The sequence below is a fragment of the Mustelus asterias genome, chromosome 2 (assembly GCF_964213995.1).
Source record: "Mustelus asterias chromosome 2, sMusAst1.hap1.1, whole genome shotgun sequence".
In the NCBI taxonomy this organism is placed as follows: domain Eukaryota; kingdom Metazoa; phylum Chordata; class Chondrichthyes; order Carcharhiniformes; family Triakidae; genus Mustelus; species Mustelus asterias.
The window spans coordinates 154858778-154883811 of NC_135802.1; the positions used below are offsets into that span (position 1 = coordinate 154858778).

At 44.5% G+C, this 25034-nt stretch overlaps 1 protein-coding gene across 1 annotated transcript in view; it reads left to right on the forward strand.

Annotated features, from left to right (window-relative positions):
• The window catches only part of LOC144479967 (uncharacterized), an 89822-nt gene that overhangs the window by 51036 nt on the left and 13752 nt on the right, over positions 1-25034 (forward strand). Inside the window, exon 3 of the mRNA XM_078199102.1 lies at positions 19413-19575. Within this exon, the coding sequence (XP_078055228.1) occupies positions 19413-19575 (163 nt within the window). The remainder of the gene's footprint in view (positions 1-19412; positions 19576-25034) is intronic.

Below are 25034 nucleotides of genomic sequence, written 5' to 3' on the forward strand. Positions count from 1 at the left end.
CAGCAACCCACACTCCCTGTACCCTCCCAAAGACCCCCAGCAACACACACACTCCATAATCCCCCCTCAGACCCCCAGTGACACACATTCCCCATACCACCACACAGCCCCCAGAATGGTAACACAGTCCCCACCCCCACTCACCCCCCTCACTCACAAACACACACTCAGAACCCATACAGCAGTGGCCCCTGAAGTGCTGTTTGACAAGTTCTGAGGCTGAGAGTTTCCAGCCCATCCCCCACCGGCAACAGTGCTTGCTGCTCACAGTACTAGGAGCATGAGTTTTAACAACACCAAGTTAAAGTCCAACAGGTTTATTTGGTAGCAAATGCCATTAGCTTTCGGAGCGCTGCTCCTTTGTCAGATGGAGTGGATATCTGCTCTCATGATGTGGAGATGCCGGCGTTGGACTGGGGTAAACACAGTAAGAAGTTTAACAACACCAGGTTAAAGTCCAACAGGTTTATTTGGTAGCAAAAGCCACACAAGCTTTCGAGGCTCTAAGCCCCTTCTTCAGGTGAGTGGGAATTCTGTTCACAAACAGAACTTATAAAGACACAGACTCAATTTACATGAATAATGGTTGGAATGCGAATACTTACAACTAATCCAGTCTTTAAGAAACAAAACAATGGGAGTGGAGAGAGCATCAAGACAGGCTAAAAAGATGTGTATTGTCTCCAGACAAGACAGCCAGTGAAACTCTGCAGGTCCACGCAACTGTGGGGGTTACAGATAGTGTGACATGAACCCAATATCCCGGTTGAGGCCGTCCTTGTGTGTGCGGAACTTGGCTATCAGTTTCTGCTCAGCGACTCTGCGCCGTCGTGTGTCGCGAAGGCCGCCTTGGAGAACGCTTACCCGAATATCAGAGGCCGAATGCCCGTGACCGCTGAAGTGTTCCCCAACAGGAAGAGAACAGTCTTGCCTGGTGATTGTCGAGCGGTGTTCATTCATCCGTTGTCGCAGCGTCTGCATAGTTTCCCCAATGTACCATGTACACACGACAGCGCAGAGTCGCTGAGCAGAAACTGATAGCCAAGTTCCGCACACACAAGGACGGCCTCAACCGGGATACTGGGTTCATGTCACACTATCTGTAACCCCCACAGTTGCGTGGACCTGCAGAGTTTCACTGGCTGTCTTGTCTGGAGACAATACACATCTTTTTAGCCTGTCTTGATGCTCTCTCCACTCCCATTGTTTTGTTTCTTAAAGACTGGATTAGTTGTAAGTATTCGCATTCCAACCATTATTCATGTAAATTGAGTCTGTGTCTTTATAAGTTCTGTTTGTGAACAGAATTCCCACTCACCTGAAGAAGGGGCTTAGAGCCTCGAAAGCTTGTGTGGCTTTTGCTACCAAATAAACCTGTTGGACTTTAACCTGGTGTTGTTAAACTTCTTACTGTATCTGCTCTCAAACAGGGCATACAGAGACACAAAATCAAGTTACAGAATACTGATTAGAATGCGAATCTCTACAACCAACCAGGTCTTAAAGATACAGACAATGTGAGTGGAGGGAGCATTAAGCACAGGTTAAAGAGATGTGTATTGTCTCCAGACAGGACAACCAGTGAGATTCTGCAAGTCCAGGAGGCAAGCTGTGGGGGTTACTGATAGTGTGACATAAACCCAAGGTCCCGGTTTAGACCGTCCTCAGGTGTGCGGAACTTGGCTATCAGTTTCTGCTCAGTGACTCTGCGCTGTCGTGTGTCGTGAAGGCTGCCTTGGAGAACGCTTATCCGAAGATCAGAGCCTGAATGCCCGTGACCACTGAAGTGCTCCCCCACAGGAAGAGAACAGTCTTGCCTGGTGATTGTCGAGCGGTGTTCATTCATCCATTGTCGTAGCGTCTGCATGGTTTCCCCAATGTACCATGCCTCGGGACATCCTTTCCTGCAGCGTATCAGGTAGACAACGTTGGCCGAGTTGCAAGAGTAGGTACCGTATACCTGGTAGATGGTGTTCTCACGTGAGATGATGGCATCCGTGTCGATGATCCGGCACGTCTTGCAGAGATTGCTGTGGCAGGGTTGTGTGGTGTCGTGGTCACTGTTCTCCTGAAGGCTGGGTGGTTTGCTGCGGACAATGGTCTGTTTGAAGTTGTGTGGTGTCGTGGTCACTGTTCTCCTGAAGGCTGGGTAGTTTGCTGCGGACAATGGTCTGTTTGAGGTTGTGTGGTGTCGTGGTCACTGTTCTCCTTAAGGCTGGGTAGTTTGCTGCGGACAATGGTCTGTTTGAGGCTGTGTGGTTGTTTGAAGGCAAGAAGTGAGGGTGTGGGGATGGCCTTGGCGAGATGTTCGTCTTCATCAATGACATGTTGAAGGCTCCGGAGGAGATGCCGTAGCTTCTCCGCTCCGGGGAAGTACTGGATGACGAAGGGTACTCTGTCCACCGTGTCCTGTGTTTGTCTTCTGAGGAGGTCGGTGCGGTTTTTCGCTGTGGCGTGCCGGAACCGTCGATCGATGAGTCGAGCGCCATATCCTGTTCTTATGAGGGCATCTTTCAGCGTCTGGAGGTGTCTGTTGCGATCCTCCTCATCCGAGCAGATCCTGTGTATACGGAGGGCTTGTCCGTAGGGGATGGCTTCTTTAACGTGTTTAGGGTGGAAGCTGGAGAAGTGGAGCATCGTGAGGTTATCCGTGGGCTTGCGGTACAGTGAGGTGCTGAGGTGACCGTCCTTAATGGAAATGCGTGTGTCCAAGAATGCAACCGATTCCGGAGAGTAGTCCATGGTGAGTTGGATGGTGGGATGGAACTTGTTGATGTCATCATATAGTCGTTTCAGTGATTGTTCACCATGAGTCCAAAGGAAGAAAATGTCATTGATGTATCTAGTGTATAGCATCGGTTGAAGGTCTTGTGCGGTGAAGAAGTCTTGTTCGAACCTGTGCATGAAGATGTTGGAATATTAAGGTGTGAATTTGGTCCCCATGGCTGTTCTGTGTGTCTGGATGAAGAACTGGTTGTTGAAGGTGAAGACATTGTGGTCCAGGATGAAGCGGATGAGTTGTAAAATTGCATCTGGAAACTGGCAGTTGAGTACTGAGGCCGTTGCAGTAATGCCATCATCGTGGGGGATGCTGGTGACGAGGAGTGCTCCTGGTTCAACTGCTCCATGTGTGTTGAGCCATGGGGAACAGCCAACTATATGATGACATCAACAAGTTCCATCCCACCATCAAACTCACCCTGGACTACTCTACGGAATCGGTTGCATTCTTGGACACATGCATCCTCATTAAGGACGGTCACCTCAGCACCTCACTGTACCGCAAGCCCACGGATAACCTCACGATGCTCCACTTCTCCAGCTTCCACCCTAAACACGTTAAAGAAGCCATCCCCTACGGACAAGCCCTCCGTATACACAGGATCTGCTTGGATGAGGAAGATCGCAACAGACACCTCCAGACCCTGAAAGATGCCCTCATAAGAACAGGATATGGCGCTCGACTCATCGATCGACAGGTTCCGACGCGCCACAGCGAAAAACTGCACCGACCTCCTCAGAAGACAAACATGGGACACAGTGGACAGAGTACCCTTCGTCGTCCAGTACTTCTCCAGAGCGGAGAAGCTACGGCATCTCCTCCAGAGCCTTCAACATGTCATTGATGAAGACGAACATCTCGCCAAGGCCATCCCCACACCCCCACTTCTTGCCTTCAAACAACCGCACAACCTCAAACAGACCATTGTTCGCAGCAAACTACCCAGCCTCCAGGAGAACAGTGACCACAACACCGCACAACCCTGCCACAGCAACCTCTGCAAGACATGCCGGATCATCGACACGGATGCCATCATCTCACGTGAGAACACCATCCACCAGGTACACGGTACATACTCTTGCAACTCGGCTAACGTTGTCTACCTGATACGCTGCAGGAAAGGATGTCCCGAGGCATGGTACATTGGGGAAACTATGCAGATGCTACGACAACGGATGAATGAACACCGCTCGACAATCACCAGGCAAGACTGTTCTCTTCCTGTGGGGGAGCACTTCAGCGGTCATGGGCATTCGGCCTCTGATCTTCGGGTAAGCGCTCTCCAAAGCAGCCTTCACGACACACAACAGCGCAGAGTCGCTGAGCAGAAACTGATAGCCAAGTTCCACACACATGAGGATGGCCTAAACTGGGATCTTGGGTTTATGTCACACTATCAGTAACCCCCACAGCTTGCCTCCTGGACTTGCAGAATCTCACTGGCTGTCCTGTCTGGAGACAATACACAGCTCTTTAACCTGTGCTTAATGCTCCCTCCACTCACCTTGTCTGTGTCTTTAAGACCTGGTTGGCTGTCGAGATTCGCATTCTAATCAGTATTCTGTAACTTGATTTTGTGTCTCTGTATGCCCTGTTTGAGAGCAGACATCCACTCCATCTGACAAAGGAGCAGCGCTCCGAAAGCTAATGGCATTGGCTACCAAATAAACCTGTTGGACTTTAACCTGGTGTTGTTAAAACTCTTACTGTGTTTACCCCAGTCCAACGCCGGCATCTCCACATCATGACAGTACTAGGCCCCAGAGTCAGCGCTAAGAACTGAGGTCAGCGCTCTGACCCGGGTCCATTCTGAGAGTCCAAAGTTGGACCCCATAAGCAACAACAGGCCCCCAACCCCTCACCCACACTCACAGGCTCCCTGAGCCGAAACACAACATGGCCGCCACACAACAACGCCCCTTTGAGCAGCGCGCAGCAGTTTGAAAGCAGAGACTTACCTCCTTGCTCACTCTCTCTCCTCAAGTGCCTGAATGCAACTTTTATAATTGAGGTGTTTCCCTGACCGGTCCGGGTGCAGCGAATGAGGTGGTTAAGGCAGGGGAGCTGGGATGATTGGGAGTTAAGCTCGCTAATTACATTCTGATGAATGCAAAAAAATGCAAATTGACATTTTGCCCGTTTTGGGCAGGCTCCCGATCGTGACAATTTTTTTTTCTTGTTAAAATGGAAATGGACGCGAAAATGGGCACCATTCCTGCTAGTCGCATGATGCCTGATTTTACATTTTCCCACCGCAAAGTGGGAGCGATGAGTGTAAATTGAACATAGATTACATTTCCTGCTCATAAGGTGCTTTGTTGTTTTCTGTTGAAGGATAATAAATTTTTTGTTGTGTATCTTTTTCGCATTACGATGAACATATGTTGATGGCCTTGCCTCAGAAGGCTATCTCCCTCCGAACTTAAAATGACACTTAAACCCTTTCACAGTGAGCTGTATGAGCAGCTTTCTAATTAGCTTGATGAATCATTCTACATGAAGCAACAGTTGATAGTGAGCAGTGACACGAGCTAATCTCTAATTCCTTTTCACTGTCTTTTCACTCACTTCACTGGTTTGCTTCTGCCTTCCTTTTCATTTATCTTGATTACCTTCCATTTAGTTCTATCTCCAGTCATGTCAGTGTTTCGATAGGAATCTGCCACTCTCGGGAACTTGACTGCTATACTGGGAATAATAAGATGTCTCCATTGTTGGCCTTATTTTTAATAAACTGCTTGATGGATGGAGGAATCCTAACATGTAACTGTAAAACATTTGTTTTGAGGTTTGCAGAGGCTTTACTTAAACAAAATTAAACTTGAATCCAATTATTGCATTTCCTCCGGTCCCATTAATAATCATCAACTTTAAACTCTGTGTCTCTATACATGGTCCTATTTTGGGGTGTCACGGTGGCACAGTGGTTAGCACTGCTGCCTCACAGCTCCAAGGACCCGGATTCGATTCCCGGCTTGGGTCACTGTCTGTGTGGAGTTTGCACATTCTCCCTGTGTCTGCGTGGGTTTCCTCCGGGTGCTCCGGTTTCCTCCCACACTCCAAAGATGTGCGGGTTAGGTTGATTGGACATGCTAAATTAACCTTTAGTGTCCTGGGATGTGATAGGTTTGAGGGAGCAGCAGGGTAACTAAGCGGGGATAGGGCCTGGGTGGGATTGGTGCCTGTGCAGACTCGATGGGCCGAATGGCCTCCTTCTGCACTGCAGGGATTCTATGATTCTATTCTGCTTTGTCACGTCCAATACAAATTTATTAGAAAGGCTTCTTGCGGATTATGTAAGAAAGAAAGCAACGGAATGGAGAAAGGTTTCATAATTTTACTCACACTTTCTACATTGCTGTCTTTGGCAATTTTACAGCAAGTAATGTCACAGCAGGGACTTATTAGGCAGAATGTATTTAATATTGTTTCTGAGAGAAAAGGGGCAAAGGCTTGTTACGTCAGAACATCTTGCAGCATAAAGCTAGGTTAGCACATGCGACTGGTCTGCCAAAACATCCTGCAGTATTCAGAATCAACATCCGTGTACGTTTAAAATTGCCTTCATTATTCCAGACTGGCAACCCATAACACAACCTCCTACTAACAGGGTAGTTTGGCTCCAGACTACTTCATGACCTTTGCCAAGAATGTTGTTTGATCAACCACAAGGAATGAGTCAAACGGCATTAGTTTGGTTTCCTCCTTCTGTCGAGGTACAATCTACTCTAGCTGTGCACTTCATCCAGGCGTCCAGACTGAGAGCTGACAGTCTTACAAGCAAAGAAGCAAAATTAATGGGGATCGCAGCGGACCCATGACCTCCTGGTTGAGAATTAAATGCTACTTCACTCGAGCTATGAGGCCACCAATGTTATTAATGGGCACCTTATTTATAGTCCCTTAAATGCTTTAAGATTTAAGGACACATGAATCGGGAAGGGTCCTTTGACTCTGTCAGCCTACTTTTATCAATGAAGCATATTTAACTTGCTTTGATGTGAATGCTCCTTACTTTAATTTATTGTTCCAAGGGACTGGTCACCACGTTATGGGAAGGATGTGATTGCACTGGAGGGGGTGCAGAGGAAATTCACCATGATGCAGTCTGGGATGGAACAGAGGGCGACACGGTAGCGCAGTGGTTAGCACTGCTGTTTCACAGCTCCAGGGTCCCGGGTTCGATTCCCGGCTCGGGTCACTGTCTGTGTGGAGTTTGCACATTCTCCTCGTGTCTGCGTGGGTTTCCTCCGGGTGCTCCGGTTTCCTCCCACAGTCCAAAGATGTGCGGGTTAGGTTGATTGGCCAGGTTAAAAATTGCCGCTTTAGAATCCTGAGATGCGTAGGTTAGAGGGCTTAGCGGGTAAATATGTGGGGGTAGGGCCTGGGTGGGATTGTGGTCGGTGCAGACTCGATGGACCAAATGGCCTCCTTCTGCACTGTAGGGTTTCTATGATTTAAGTTATGAAGAGAGGTTGGATAGGCTTGGGTTGTTTTCTTTGGAGCAGAGAAGACTGAAGGGCGACCTGATTGAGGTGTCGAGATTATGAGGGACATGGACAGAGTGGATAGGGAGCAGCTGTTCCCCTTAGTTGAAGGGTCAGTCATGTGGGGACACAAGTTCAAGATGAGGGGCAGGAGGGTTAGGGGGATGTGAAGAAAAGCTTTTTTACCCAGAGGGTGGTGACGGTCTGGAATGTGCTGCCTGGGAGAGTAGTAGAGGCGGGTTGCTTCACGTCCTTTAAAAAGTACCTGGATGAGCACTTGGCACATCATAGAATTCAAGGCTATGAGCCAAATGCTGGTGGATGGGATTAGGTGGGAGGTCCGGTGTTTCACTTGTGTCAGTGCAGGCTCGGTGGGCCGAATGGCCTCTTTTGCATTGTAAGATTCTATGAGTCTATGAGATGGGAGAAGCAAATGCTACTGCAGTGTAGGGGTGGGGGCAGAGGGATACTAAGTTAGTGAAATAATTTACTTATCCTCCAGACAATCTTGTATCTCAGTGGGTACCATCCTTATCTCTAAACCAGCAGCTCTGGGTTCAAGCCCCACTCCTGGGGTGGAATCTTCCGGTCCCACCAGCAGTGGGAAGTTTGTTGGGTAGGAGGAACTTATTTTGGTGGGAGGCCAAAAATCAGTTTCCTGATGGTGGGATGAATTTTCACAGTTATATTCTCAGGACTTTAAAAGAGGAAAGGTGAGAGCTTCCTGGCGATCAATGTCAGGATGCGTCTTTGTCTACATGAGCATGTCATGCATGTCCATCAAATAGCCACCTCACCAGTATTAGGTTTCCCTCCAACGTAAGTTCCCTGTCAGCAAGAAATTAGAATGTTCAATGTTATGACTGCATATAAGTGGTGTGCACTTGACGAGTTTGACTTCTGCCATGGTTAGTGATGAGTTGTCGTTGCATTGTCCTCTTTGGGGAATGTCTATAAATGACAGCCTCTCTTGAGACTGGATGGTGAGAGTGCAAGCTGCATGGAGGATGACCGAGGAAGGGTTAGTGGGGAAGGGTGGGGCACTGGCTGGGCAAAGCTGGAAGGGATAATGCAGGCTGTCCATATGGCGCTCAGACCTTCGACCCCATGAGGTAACGGAGGGGATGCAACTTCCTGCCAGCCCATGCCGTGACAATCAGTGACCTCCTCACAGATACTTTTTAATAAGCTGACCAGCACAAGATGCATATATCAGCATATATGTTTTAAAATCATAATTACTGCATAAGCCATTTTGAACATGACAACGCTTGCACAGAATACAAAAGGTAACACATAAGAACTCGTGGTCCAGGTTATGTTAGTTTTACATTTTTGACCATTGGATTCTAATTTTGAGCAGAAACCGGGCAGAACAGGAGTTTAAATGAAAGAAGCACACATCACTCTGCTTCTGCCCCATGACCTTTGATTCCTTGGGGCATTGAGGTCCGCACTTAACTCAAGTGGCTGTCTCATGTATAAATGCAAATTGGGTCCTCTAATTTGGACAGTTCCTCAGACCCATTTTAACGGCCTGGGAGCAGAAGCAGAGGCGACAAATAGCAATTACAAACCTTACCTTTGCAAGACAAGAAGCAGCAGGATTGCTTCTCCGAGCACTGCAAACAAAGGCCACAGCCTTCTGGGTTCTTCAAAAACCCCATTCTTCCCCCAAAACCATTGGTCTGCTTGACATCATAGTAAGAAGTCTAACAACACCAGGTTAAAGTCCAACAGGTTTATTTGGTAGCAAAAGCCACTCGCTTTCGGAACAGGCTGTCCCTTCCTCAGGTGGGTGGGAGTTCTCTGGCTGACTGATGCTTGACATCAGTCAGCCAGGACCTGGGTGAGCCTCTTCCAGGTGCCTGTTTTGAGTGGGAAACTCATCTGCAGTGTTTAAATGAGGCCCAGCTCCTAAAAACAGAGTAGAGGCCTCATGAAGCCTTCTCAATGGTCAGTCAGTGCTGTCACTCAAGTGTCAGAATTCTCTGTTAAATGTCACTTATTGCATTCTCAACATTACTAACTTTTCAAACATTAATTTCAATTGATTCTCTTCATAATTCTTCACAATCCCGTGCTATTCTCACCAAAGAGGAGACTTGATAATCACAATCAAGAGGGGTCTGGATAGAGTAGATAGGGAGAAGCTGTTCCCATTGGTGGACTGGTTGACACCAGAGGACACTGATTTAAGTTGATTGGAAAGATGGTTACATGAGGAAAAAGCTTTTTTTTAATGCGGGAGGTGAAAATCTAAAATACATTGAGGTGGAGATGCTGGTGTTGGACAGTGGTGGGCACAGTAAGAAGTCTCACAACACCAGGTTAAAAGTCCGACAGGTTTATTTGGAATCACAAGCTTTTGTAGCGCTGCTCCTTCCTCAGAGAGTGAGTGGAGCGCTTGAGACAATTCACACCTCTTTAACCTGTGATTATCCCTCTCTCCACTCGCACTGTCTGTACCTGTAAAGACTTGATTACCTGCATAGACTCGCATTTCAACCATTATCTTGCAATTGTGTCTCTGGCTATATATGCCGTGTTTGTGAACCCAACTCTCCACTCACCTGAGGAAGGAGCAGCGCTCCAAAAGCTTGCGATTCCAAATAAACCTGTTGGACTTTAACCTGATATTGTGAGACTTCTTGCTAAAATACATTGCCTGAGAATGTGGTGGAGGCAGATTCAATCAAGGCTTTCGAAAGACAATTGGATAATTATGTAAAGAGAAAAGAATTACGAGGCTGCAAGGAAAAGTCAGGGCAATAGGACTTGGTGAGTTGCTCTTGCATTGAAGCAGCACAAGCACAATGGGCTGAATGGCCTTCCTCTGTGTGCTGTAGCCATTCTATGATTCTATTCTCCATTGTTTCGACTGGAATGCTTCTTACATTGCTGAGCCTTGTGAGTAAATTAGATTTACTCCATTATTATTGAAACATTAAACACAGATAGAATGTATTTGTCAGAAATATAGTCGAACTTTGCTCATTTTACTAGTTGTGCGGTGCGTAGGTGATTGACAAGTGCTTTGAGTGCATTATTCCTGATTGCCCAATTTTCAATCATTTACATTAACAAAAATCTATTTACCAAACCAATTTGTGTTGAATTTCCCTCAGTGATGTGTTTTTGAAAACCGAGAGAAAAATAGGTTTAACCTGGTTCCACTTCTGAACATTTTAAATCTTGGACTATCAATGCTATTCTTCTTTGACCTTTTCAAGTGAATTGATGCTCTCTTAGATAACATGGCCAAAATTGAATGCATGGAGCAGAAGAAGGGTTTTGTATGTCTGTAATTTGGTTAAAATGGAGATATGCAACGTTGAACAGCAATCCACAATAAGGTATCACCTCATTGTATCATTTCTCAGCTTTGGTCCAATTTAGAAGGTGTAAAAATAAAATATTGCTACAGGAAGCATGAATACTAGACTCTGTTTTTACAGCTCGAACCTTATATCTGGTCTCCTGACCACAGCTTTGCATAGCTACCCATTAACAGTAAATGGCATAAATGTGGTTACTTTGCTCAGTTCTCGTCATTGTCCATAATGACTAAGGTACAATTATGCAACTGCGAATCTGTACCATTTTTAAGTGAGTTGTTTTATTTAGAATATTATGATCCTTCACTCTTATCTAGGAAGCGTGCTGTTAAATTTTACCCTTCCCCCGCCTCCCTCACACTGAGGTTTGCAGTCCAAGCATACAATCCACACTTAAACTGCCAATTATACTGTATCTATTCTCAATTTTACAAGTGAAAAACTCTCTGTTGCCCTACCTGATTAACTTCACATGTTAAATTTGATTGCCCCTGTGTGAACGAAGAGCCTCTCGTTTATTCATTCATTGGGATGTGGGTTGCTGGAAAGGTCAGCATTTATTGCCCATTCTTAATTGCCCTGGAACAGGAGGTGGTGAGCTGTCTACACCTGAGTGGCTTTAAGCCATTTCAGGATCAACCATATTGGTGTGGTTTGGAGTCATATGTCGGCCAGGCTGGGTAAAGATGGCAGATTTCCTCCCCCGAAGGGGATTTGTGAACCAGATGGAGATTTATGACGACCCAGTAGGTTCCTGACATTTCGTTCCAGATATGCTTAATATCCTGAATTTTAAATCCCCAGTTGTCATGATGAGATTTGAACTCCAGAGCATTCATTTCTCGATTACTAGTCCAGTAATATTACCACTGTGTCACTATGTAACGAACGATAGCATATGAAGGACATGAGTTATGAGCCTTTGTGGGAACAATGAGAAAACATAGAAACGAACAGAGAGAAGGACAAAACAAACTACTAGTGGTCAGATCAAGGCGTCAGGCTCATCTAAAAGATTTACATAGAACGCTTCAATTTCTAAATCTGACCATCCTGCTATGTTTAGTCTGCAGGAGCCATACTGAAAAAGTGTTGTCAAAAGCACCATGTGAGGCTCTTTATTTATTCACTTCTAGATCCAAATTTCCCTCAGCAGGCTTCTCTTTGGTGGAAATTCTATGAATGAGCATTCACATGTGAACTCTGTTATCAGTTATGACCCTCCGCATTGAAACCCCACCAGCTTCAGTATAAATTGTATGTGGCACTCCTAATTTTTTCTTTCTTTCCACAGGACAAATCTACCCTGTCAGTATTGGACGGGTATATATGTAACAAACCTTTGCAAAGAGTGTACATTCTAAATCACTGTGTCAGCCATGAAAATTGTTATTGCCATCTTCTGTAATATATTTGGTACAAAGGCACTGGCTTCACGCACTTTAACAAATAATGTCATGTAACATAATCACTCCTCATGTCTCAACTGAGCACACACCATATATTCATGGATTTTTAATAAGCCTTGAACTTCACTGTTGCTCGAAGTACTATGTCAAGCTGCTCGATATGCCAAGTACAGCTTTGTTGGCTCAAATGGAAAACCAGCCAATTAAACGATGGGGGACCATATTTGTCCGCAAAGTACTTCACATATTGAAATTAAGCCTCAGTGAGCCTCTTGATACACAAAAGGTGCTAAAAGTTGAAATCTTTCCTTGTTGGGGTGCATAGTCTAATATATGTTACCAGCTGTTTGGAGACACATGGGATACTCCTGATTGTGAGGTGTAATAATGATTAGCTCAGACTGGATTTCAGTGGATCAAAAACTAGAGTTCATGCCAGGACAATTGTTAACTGTGGCACAGTGATGGAAACTGCACAAAGGGAGCATCAAGGGTGTACGTGGCCCAACACTGATGAAGTACAGGGTAAGCAAAGAAGCAGTTGTGACGTTGTGTGGCTTTGTCGGGTAATATCTGAAGCCAAGATCAAGACGTTCAAAAGCAGGGTCGGTGGAAGTCAAGGTAACTGCAGTTCTGAGTCTTCACATTATGGGTATTTTCCAGGCAGCCACTGAAAACTTTACAGAAATCAACATTCATAATATGACTGAATCTCTCCACCACAAGGCAAAACAATCAATCAAGCTCTGCATCAACTGCGGAGGTAAGGGTTTCTATTGACTGACATATTGCCCAATGTCAGTGTATCACTCATTGCATCCGTATGGTGATTTGTGTAACTTCCATATAATCCATGGAATAGGAAAGATTTCCACATCCTCCGTGTAACAATGCTTTGCAATTAGCAATGCAGAACCCTGTGTGTTAATTAATGTTATTCAGGGAATACGCAGGATTCAATTATACTGTGCCAGCCCTGTGAAAGTAAATTGTTCAGACAGATAGTTTGCACAGAAGACTGGCCTCAGTGAATCAAAAGATATGCACAGTGCCCGTGGCTGTTGATCCCCTGAAGAATCCATGTCTGCAGCTGCAGCATCGAGTATAATGATCCCCATGTAAAAGATGAGGGTGCTCATTAAGCAAGCTTTCAGGCTACTCAAGCAATGTCTCCATTGCTTAGATAATTCACGTGGAAAAAAGTGTTAGAGCATGCTGCTTGCTTCACAGCATTGCCATGAAATGATGCATTGGAGGAGAAGGAGGCACAAGAAGAAGAGATGAAGCAACAGGACAAAGAAGATTCCATATCATCAGCAGTAGGGGCTCAGGCCACAAAGCATCGGTGACAACTTTATTTGCTGAGGCCTCCCTATGTTTGAGATAAACCTGTTTTAGTTCCTCATTTGTACTCAACAAACTACCTTTCCCTCCTGGCCTTAAGTGCTGGACACTTTTATCTCATTCAAATGGTCAAATTTTGCTCCAATTTCTTCAAATGATAAAACACAGAGAGAGGCCATTTGGGTGATTATGCCTGTTCCTGCTCTTTGGTAAATGTGATAACCCCCAGGACTTGCATGGGGAATCACTGGTTGACCTCCCTATAGGACTCGTAGAATACGAGCTCCCTGGTGAAGGTAATTACCTTACCAGGTGGAGCTCGTATACTGAGCCCTGTATATAGCAGGCCCCTGAGTGGGTCCATTATTGTATTGTCCTGGTTGGGATGTGTTTGTGTTCACCACAGGCTTGTGGTTTTGCTTTACTTTATTTTGTGCAATAAAGCACTGTTCCTTTACAGCGGGATCCTGGAGTTATTATAGTAAAGTTGTCCAATTAATCCCAATCCCTTGTTCTTTCCCCATATCAGGTGTGACAGGCATGTACTTGTAAATTTTGCGCAACACCAACTTTAAAACTCAGGAGTTCAATTTTGATTAAAAGGGAAATTTGATGTTTCCCATGTAGATGGGAGGGGGTAAGGAAAATTCTAAAGAAAACTTGTGACACCACCCTTCATCACTTTGCTCTGCAATAGCTAACACTGGAACATTGCCAAAGTCACAAGACACTTTGTTGCTCATTCAACCTTATAGTCAAATGAGAATATTCACAGAATTTTCAGGAAAAATCTGTTCTGATCCCTTTTTCGATTTGTTCATGGGATGTAGGCTATAATAACAACAACAACAACTTATATTGACATAGTGCCTTTAACATAAACATCCCAAGGCACTTCACAGGAACATTATTAAACAAAATATGGCACCAAGTCACGTAATCAGATATTTGATCAGACTGCCAAAAGGTTGGTCAAAGAAATAGATTTTATGGAGTGTGTTAAAGGAGGACAGTGAAGTTCAGAGGTGGAGAGGTGTAGCGAGGAATTCCAGAGTTTGGGACCTGGCAACTGAAGGCATGACCATCAATGGTGGAGCGATTAAAATTGAGAATTCACAAGAGGCCATAACTAGAGGAGCGCAAATATCTGTGTGTGGCTGGAGGAGATTACAGAGGTAGAGAGGGGTGAGATAGCTTGAAAACAAAGATGAGAATTTTAAAATTGAGGGATGGGATGCCTTTGCACAGTGTAACCATGAAATTCCTGGTTATATCAGCAGTAAGTTGTACACTGCTGCCTTTACTGACTTCTAAACTTATGTCTCCAAAGCACCCTGCTCTTCCAAAGCATTGAGTGTACATTCAGAGTATATCTCTTGCTATTACTTGTATTGCTGAAATGCATTGCCTCATGAATACTGGATGACTTTGCTCAGAAGAAACATTGATTTTTTGCATACATGCAAATTGCCAATGAGGCTCTGCAATTTGGAACGATCCAAAATCAGGTGGGTCGGTGTTCTGACTAAATACTGTTCCAAATTCCAATGCTGCCCGAATATTTAAATGATGACGTTTCCTTTATTTGGAATTGTGCCTGTGTCACAGCCTGTGGCTGGATGGGAGTTGTACCCTACTGTACATTATTCGGTGAAATAGGACTCTCAGAATTCCGGCTGGCATCTGTTCAGCATTGATGATAAGGTGAAACCAGTTTGTGCAAATGCTAATGTGAGTGTAAATTGGTCGTTAAGGTCCAAGTAGATTAAACTCCCTGCTTCTGTATTTGGTGCTGGTTTTCATCCTAGAACTTCAGGCAACATTCGTGGTATAACTACAGGTTTGCTGAATTAAAACCCCTTTAGAATAACACTACAGTTGTAGACAAAATGCATTCAAGACTCTCCCTAGTGGATGTAAATATCCCTTCATGGTCAGACTTCATGCAGTGATCCCTGCAGTTTTAAATGGTTTTAGTACCTGCAGGATAGCAAAATTATTAACAGACTGTCATCCATCTGTAACTCTCACTACCTGAGACATGGAGTCATTGGACTAGCTAGTCTACCTGATCAGGCCAGCGTTTGCATCTACTAACCTCTGAGCAGACCCCATTTCTTCGACCCCTCTGCCAGAACCATGCTACCTAATATCTAATCTCTGTCAGCAGTGGCTCAGTCACTAGAACCCTTGCCTCAGGAGTCCCTGGATTTAAGTCCCACTCCAGGACTTGAGTACAAGAATCAAGCTGACAGGCCAGTAAAGTACTGAGGGAGTGCTGCTCTGCTGGAGGTGTCAACCTTTGGATGAGATGCTAGAATGAGGCCCAGTCTGCCCTGTCAGGTCAATCTAAAAGATCCCATGACAGTATTTTGAAGAAAGGGCCATTTCCTTGCTGTAATGCTCTCTGACTTCAAGAACAGTGGAGTAATCCCTGTTGGCCTGGCCAATATTTATCCCTCTATCAACATCACAAAAACAGATTATTTGGTTATGATCACTGCTGTTTTTGGGAGCTTGCTGTGCATTACAATTGTGACTACACTTCAAAAAAACTTCATTGGCTAGAAAGGGCTTTGAGATGGCTGATGGTCACAAATAGCACTATATAAATGCCAGTCTTCCTTTTTATCTTTGTTCCTCCGAGCAGGAGTTCAGCTGGTCAATATTTATCCCTCAACCCACACCACTGAAATAACCGATTAAATCTGGCCAGTACCTCATTGCTATTTATGGGACTTTGCCATGTCCAAATTGGTTGCTACATTTCCTACAATGACTAGATCTCTAAAGTACTTCACTGGCTGTGAAGAGCTTCAGGTGCCCTAAAGCATAACATTTATTAATTAGTGTCACAAGTAGGCTTACATTCACACTGCAATGAAGTTACTGTGAAAATCCCCTAGTTGCCAAACTCCGGCACTTGTTCGGGTACACCAAGGGAGAATTTAGCACGGCCAATTCGACAAACCTGCACATCTTCGGACTGTGAGAGGAAACCGGAGCACCCAGAGGAAACCCACACAGACACAGGGAGAATGTGCAAACTCCACACAGACAATGACCCAAGCTGGGAATTGAACCCGGATCCCTGGTGCTGGGAGGCAGCAATGCTAACCACTGTGCCGCCCTATTATGAAAACTGTTACATAAATAGAAACTTGTTCTTTCTTTTGAACTTTAGCTGATAACTTTCCTATCATGGAAAGCACACTCGCATTATGGGACACCCTTTTCAAAGTGCATCATCCTCACTCCAGCATCACTTTCATGCCCACGAAGGAAAACAGAGGGAGAAAGAGGAAGTTTTATAATTCTGATACAATGAATTACTTTGACTTTTGGTGATTGCTGACATCTTGGTAAATGCAGCAATCATTTAGTCTGAATGCAATGAATTGGCCAATGTTCTGGTGTTGTTGGCTGAGAAAATATGTCGGGAAGAACGGAGTAATTCTTGCTTGTTCTCAAACAATGCCTTTTTGGCATTTACCTGTCAATTCTGGTCTTTGATGATGTAGGTAATACCATTTTCTTCCCTAACAGCACTGTGGGTATACCTACACCAGATGGACTGCAACAGTTCAAGGAGGTAGCTCACTACCACCTTTTGAAGGGCAATTAGGACTGGGCAATAAATGCTGGCCGAGCCAGCGACATCTCCATCCCGTGAAAGAATTTTAAAAATACCTAAGACTGTCTCAATGAATAGTCCCATTATTAAACTGCAGCGTCTTGTCTGCAATTAGATTTTGCTTGATTGATGCTATTGGTTTGGAAACAGGAGTCGAAATATTCTGCTGCTCCAGTAATGTTCAGGGTTTTCAATTTGATGTCAGATTTGATTTAGTATCTAGAGGTGTAGGAAATCAGGTTTGCAAATCCTTAACAATGCCAATAATTGAGTGATGTTCCAACAACAACAACCACATGGCAACATGGTAGCACAATGGTTAGCACTGTTGCTTTACAGTGCCAGGGACCCGGGTTTGATTCCTGGCTTGGGTCACTGTCTGTGTGGAGTTTGCATGTTCTCCCCATGTCTACGTATGTTTCCTCCGGGTGCTCTGCTTTCCTCCCACATTCTGAAAGATGTGCTGGTTAGGTGCATTGACCCGAACAGGCTGTGGCGACTAGGGGAATTTCACAGTAACTTCATTGCAGTGTTAATGTAAGTCTTACGTGTGACTAATAAATAAACTTTAAACTTTTTTTAACCACATGTATTTATATAGCACCTTTAATGCAATAAAACCTCCTGAAGCATTTAACAGAAGCATTATAAAGCAAAACTTGACAAACAGCCAAATAAGGGGATATTAGGGCAGCTGGCAAAAGCTTGGTCAATGAGTTAGATATAAGGAGCCAAGGGGGAGATATAGGTGGAAAGGTTTAGGGAGGGAAATCTAGAGCTAAGGGCTTACCAACTCACAGCCACCAATGGTGGAGTGATTAAAATCAGGGGTGCTTCAAGAAGTCAGAATTAGAAGAGTGCATATACCAGAGGGTTAAGGGGATGGAGAAGATAACAGGATAGTGAGAGGCAAGGCTATGGAGGGATTTGAAAACCAGTTCCAGAATTTTAAAATCAAAGCATTATCTAACTGGGAACCAATCCAGGTCATTGAGAATAGGGGTGATATAGTGAAAGGGGCTTGGTATGAGTTAGGTCTGCCCAAGGCCCAACCATCTTCAGCTGCTTCATCAATTATCTTCCTTTCATCATAGGGTCAGAAATGGGAATGTTTGCTGATGACTGTACAATGTTTAGCACCATTCGTGACTTCTCAAATACTGAAAATACTGAAGCAGTGCATGTCCAAATGCAGCATGACCTAGACAATATCCAGGCTTGAACTGACAAGTGGCAAGTAACATTCATGCCACACAGTGGCAGGCAGTGACCATCTCCAAGAAGAAAGGATCTAACCTTCTCCCACTATCAACATCCTGGGTGTTACCATTGACCAGAAACTGAATTGGAATAGCCAGATAAACACTGTGGCTGCCAGAGCAGGTCAGCGGCTAGGAATCCTGCGGTGAGAAACTCATCGCCTGATTCCCCAAAGCCTGTCCACTATCTATAAGGCACAAGTCAGGAGTGTGAAGGAATATTTTCCACTTGCATCGATAAGTGCAGCTCCAACAACACTAAAGAAGGTTGATACCATCCAGGACAAAGCAGCTCATTTGATTGGCACCTCACCCACAAACGTTCACTCCATCCACTATCGATGAACAGTGGCAGCCGTGTGTACCATCTACAAGATGTACTGCCGGAACTCACCAAGGCTCCTTTGACAGCACCTTCCAAACTCACAACCATTACCATCTAGAAGGACAAGAGTAGCATATACCTGGAACACCACCACCTGGAGGCTCCACTCCAAGTCACTCACCATTCTGACTTCGAAATATATTGCCATTCCTTCACAGCAGCTGGTTTGAAATCCTGGAATCCCTGCCTAACAGCACTGTAGGTGTATCTACACCTCAGGAACTGCAGTGATTCAAGAAGGCAGCTCACCACCACCTTCTCAAAGGCAACTAAAGAACACAGACAGCAAAATGTTGAATAACCTCAAGTTTACAGAGGATAAAAGATGGGAAGAACCAGGGCTTGTCAGAATAGTCACACATAGAGGTAATGAAGGCACGGAGGAGGGTTTCAGCAGCATAAGAGCTAAGGCAGGGATGAGGGTAGAAAATGTTATGGGGGGAAAATAGGCAGTCTTGGTGATGGTATGGATAAGTGGTTGGAAGCTCATCCTTGGGGTTTAACGTGACAGTTAATGTTGTGAAGAATCTGCTTCAGCCTTGGCCAGTTCCCAGGGAGAGTGAAGGAGTCGGTGTTGGAAAATAGAGTATACATTAATTGTGCAATGACAGAAGCATGGTCATTCTTAAGACATTTGACTTCACTGTTACTAGCTTTTAATCTCCAGATATTGATAACTTCTGGTCTACTGACAGGCAGTGTACAGACTCCTCACTGGCGAGCTTCCTCACATAACCACCTTTTAATGATGAACTATTCATATTCAAAATTTAGGTTCAAAGTCAGAATATGGACTTCCCCAAACAGATGCTACATGTCAGGTTGCTCAATTGCCATATTTAGCAAGAAAGATTTCAAAAAATGAATGTCGAAATGAATTTCGTAAAGAGCTGAAAAGGAATAACGAATGTACACCGCTGTCAACTGTGACTGTAAGGTAAAATGTCTTTCTAAATAATATTACTTTGCTAAAATTCAAGATAATCACAGAATGTTTGTAATAAAAATAACATTTTCCCTATCTTATTTCTCTTACAAATTAAGAAGTTAAGGAAACATTCGGAACAGATTCTAATTTTCAATAATCTGAGATTTTTTTGTATGGAATTTAACCTTGTACAGTGGTGATAGATTCTGTACACAGATCACCTTTCATACTGCTTACTAGATTACGCTTCACACATTTGATGCAATAACGTGCAGAGAAATTTTGATATCATTCTTTTGGCATGTGGCCACCATAAATTAGAACTAATTCTTAAGCATTGATTACTAGTTTCCATCTTATTCCGGAGAGTAAGGATTAAAGAAACATGGCGGCACTGCTGTGATAATGTCTGTTATTTTCTTTGTTCATGTTTCACAATGATATTCCTCATCGCTTTGGTTTATTGTGTCATTGATTGCTGCCCAACCAGCAGAATATGGAGACATTCTGTTTTCAAGCCTCTGTCAATATAACACTTTAGTTATCTATTAAATATTTGGGATGATACGTCCTCTGTCACACTTGTCATCACTCTGGATGCCTTTCTCATGCATGGTATCACCCTCAGCCAGATCCATCACAAATCCAGTGGAGTTAAGTCGGAGGAATGTTCAACCCCACACCCCTGTGGAGGGGTTTCTCCACAATGGTGGTCTGGCAGCAGTAAGAAGCCTCACAATACCAGATTAAAGTCCCAACGGGTTTATTTGATATCATGAGTTTTTGGAGCGCTGCTCCTTCATCAGGTGAGTCACGTGATGAAGGAGCAGTGTGGTACCAAATACCAAATCAACTTTAACCTGGTGTTGTGAGACTTCTTACTATGGCCACCCCAGTCCAATGCTGGCATCTCCACATCACTGGTAGCAGTGATCACACTTCTATCAATTCTTCAGAGGATTACTCTGTCATGAACCCTTGCAGTCTCCTTCCTACTTTGGCAGTGCTCACCCCCTCCCAGTCTCCCTCAGCCTCAGGTCCTTTGATTGGCTGTCCTGCTATCCTTAATTGGACCGGGTTTTCAGAAGAGGCCTCTCATTTGGCCAGGCATATTGCTCAGATGAATGTGCCTCGGATCAGGAACCACACACGATCTCAATGCCCGAGAATCTTTCAAGTTGAAAAGGTTCCACCCTAAGTGTTTGCGAATCAGATGTGATTCATCAGAGATGTAATATGCTTCATTATTAAATGAAATTCTTCTCCAAATAACACAGTGACTTGCAACCAACATAGCTTTCAAAGTAATCATACTTCAAATCTTACTGTGCTCCACATATGGAGGAGCGCTGCCATGTCAAGACTTTCATGTATCTGATCTAAATGTGGAGTGTAGTGCTCAAAATCTTTCTAGTCTCTACTGTTGTGGTACAAATCAAGCTGTTCTCAAGGGATGGTCTTTCACCTAACTTCCATTCTGCTGATTACAATATGAATCTGAGACAACATCCATAAATGTGGTCACCCATTTAAAAAAAAAATCTAACGCTGCATTCCATTATCCCATTCCCATTTCATCTGACTGACTATCCTAAAAATATGTCAACAGGAGCTCAGTTGGGAGCACTCTTGCCACTGTGTCAGAGGGTTGTGGGTTCCACTCTAGGTCTTGAGCACAACAATCTTGGCTGACACTTCAGTGTAGTACTGAAGGAATGCTGATTTGTTGACGGTGCTGTCTTTAAGAGGAGATATTTCACCAGGGGCTTTTGTGACCCCATGGCATATTTCAAAAAAGAACAGAGGAGTTCTCCAGTGTCCTGACCAAGATTTATCCCACAATCAATATAATAAAACAATTATCTTGTCATTTTCACTTTGGCTTGCTGTGGACAAATTGGCTGCTGCATTTCCTTACATTACATTTCAAAAAGTACTTCATTAGCTGTAAAGCACTTTGGAACATTCATTGGTTGTGAATGTTGCTATGTAAGTACAGGTCTCAGTTTCATCAGCTTTTTATAATCAGTACAAAATAGATTAGCAGCTCAGGAGGGAACACAGATCATATCTATTCCTTGGCAACATGGTCGAGGAGGTTTATTCTTTGATGACAATCATCACTGTATCAAAAACCATTGTCAATTCTTTTTACATTCTGAGAAACCAGGGCCATTTAATGGTTAGCACTCCGATTTCAGTGACAACTGGTGCCTCAGATTATTTAATGAATTCTTTAACTAAAACGAATCAATGGGAATCAGTAAAATGAGGACAATGTCTTTCCCTAGGGCCAATCTCAGTTCTCGCATTCTTCACAGCACCGTGAGATAAGCCAGGCTCAATTGCAAAGGTCAAGTGGTTTGTTTCAGTTGATAACATGCTAAATATGGAAGACTTTAATATTAGAAGGCAGACTTTCCACTTTGGGTGTGATTGTCAATCTGGTCGCAAATTCTGCTCAAAATTGCAGCTCTATAGTTTTCCAAATCCAATTTTTTTGCTCAATATTTTTCTCACACTAATTTGCATAATCACAATGTAAAATTTTCCATGGACCAGCACAATCAAGCAGCACTTTACAATGTCATTTTTTAAAACATGTATTAAAAACAGTTTTTGATAAATTTAAGACAGTTAACCTTGTGCAATTTCATTAATATAGCTATAAATAGGTTTATCAGAAAAATTAAGCATTTTGAATCAGTGTCTATTCCACCAGCCGTGAGCCAATTTTAAATAATTGAGAATATTTTTGAAATGGTTATACAGAATCATTTACTATTGTCGAAAAGAGAGACATGTTAGCCGCAATTCTTTGGAATTGGGACTAAGTGCCCATGCCAGCGAGAAACCTGGAGGGCTTCGTGCTGGCAAGATGCTAATGAGGTCATTGTGAGCAACCTGTTGGCAGTCCCACTGTTCCAAGTCCGATCTCCGCGATCGTTTACCGACCCTCTTCCCCCAAAAAATGAAATGGTGCTCTCACTTCCCCCCCCACTGAACAGGAGAGCACCACCAACCCCTCACCAACAGGAGGTACCATTCCCTCCCCCACCAACAGATAACAGGGTAAACCCCTCCCCACACACCATGCGGACATGAGGGTGACCCAACCTGAACACCCCCCCCCCCCTCAAACCCTCACTCAGACTACCCTTCCCCCTCAGACCCCCACTCAGACTCCTCTTCTGCCTCAGATCCTCAAGTGTCCTAGGGGGTTGGGTGAGCTTAGGCTGGGGGCAAGGGGTTGACCTCGCCTCTCTCTGCCAGTATGGGGGTGCCATGGGTGGACTGCCCCTCTTAACCCTGGCAGACCCGAAGTTCACTCCTGGCATGGTGATTTCAGGCAGCCTTGTGATCAGTATTTGATTCCTGCCTATCAAGTGTGCAAATTGCGAACTGGCCAGGTCACTTTAATCTCCATGCCTCTCGGTCACCTAGCAGGATTTTAAATCATTGCAGCACTCCATTCTGCAGCAGAGATTTCCCCGTCAGAAGCTGCAGGTAAGAGCAGACCCCTTTGAAGTCCTCTGACAGAGAGGAGATGTCAATTTCACCTCACAGGGCAAGGGGGTTCCATTCTGCACAGCTGTGCACTCAGCCCCAATATATGCACACAGCTTTGATTTGAAGTTTCTGAGGCTTCCCAGCAAGCTGAAATTGTTGAAATCCCCTCCATAAGAAAAGATAAGTTAAGGAGCAGAATTAGGCCATTCAGCCCATTGAGTCTGCTCCACCTTCGATCATGGCTGATATGTTTCACCACCCCATTCTCCCATCTTTTCTCCGCAACCTTTGATCCCCATACCAATCGAGAACCTATCTATCTCTGTCTTAAATACATTCAGTGACTTGGCCTCCACAGCCTTCTGTGGCAATGAATTCCACAGATTCACCACCCTCTGGCTGAACCTGAAGCCTTTGATCTGTAACAAATTCAACGTGCAGTGTCTTGTAAAAGATTCAACTGCCAGCTCAATGGATTTCTGTATTCCTCCAGTCACTTGTGTTTATTTTTATTTCCCTTCATAGTTGAATACACCTCAAGTATCCCATTGATCCTGACTGCAATGTTGACAGAGTGCATGGTCTTCAGGGTGGATGATTGGGGGGTTTAAGAGGGAAAGAGGACTGTGTGGGGGGGTCTGAGGGGGAAGGGGTCTGTGTGGGGGATCTGAGGCAAAAGGGCAGCTCTGAAGGAGGGTTCTGAGGGAGAAGGGGGCCTGAATGGGGTGTTGGATCGGGTGAACCTTTATGCCTGCGTGGTGTGGGGTGCTTTTCATTGCTGAGGGGTTGTTGGTGCTTTCTTGACCCTCGGGATCCAATGCACCAAGTCCTTGCTTGTGAAAGCCTGCTCACTGCAGATCCCCCTAAGGAGGTGACTGAATAGCGGGAGCTATTTGAATCGGGCTTCAAGCCCGCTAATTACATTTAAATTAGTTAATTTGAATATTTATTGCATTTTGGCCTGCTATGGCTAGGAACCCAATCGGGGCCAATGAAGCAGACCGGGAGCATCATGGTGGGTTTGACCCCAGCACAAATCCTGTTCTTGCCTGATTCCCTGGACCATCATGATTTGCAATTGGAGCTTGCGGGTCTGGAGAATCCCTCCCATTTTTGAAGTGTTGAAGCTTTTCGTCTTGCACCCATTAGGACAAATGCAAGAATGCTAACTTTCAAACAATAACAACAATTTATATTCCAGGAGAAAAGGGTGCTGAGTCATTGGCTCTGATTGGTCAAGGTGTTGCCACGGAGAACGCAATGGGGAACTATCAGAGTTGACTGGCCACCCAATCAGCATCTTGTTGTACAAATTATTATTGTTGTTCAAAAGTTGGCATTCTTGTCTTTGTCCCGAATAGTGCAAGATGGAAAGCTTCAACAAAATGTCTAATTTTCAACAATCTTCAAGCTCTGTAACATTGGTGTACCTAGCTAGTTTTGTAGTAAATTGAATATTTTGTGGTATTTAAAAGCTTGTGCTTAAAAATGTTTAATTTTAAGAGTCTTCTTAAAAGATTTGCACATGGACATAATTAGTGGAAACACCTGGGAAGAAGGCAGACACTGACATAGACAACTGGGAGACAGTCATCAATGGTGGTGACCTTTAAAGGCAGACTGTCTGGAGGTGCATTGGAATAGGCACACACATTTTATCCCACACTGAATCCTGCTCTTCTGTTGCCCCAGTCCTCGCCAATCTTCACAGACTCCCAATATATTGACTTCAAATGTTTCTCTTTATCTTGACGTTTCACCTGTGGCCTCATCACTTGCAATCTCCTCATCCCTATGTTCAACCATGTGTCTTTGTCTCCTCCAGCACTTCCTTTTGCAACTCCCCCACCTTTTGCTTCACCTTGGTCCACAAAATCTTCACCCATCCTCCCCAGATTCTGTAAACACTATTCCTAAATGTCTTTGCCCTGCTACCCTTTTGTCCCGCTTCAAGCATC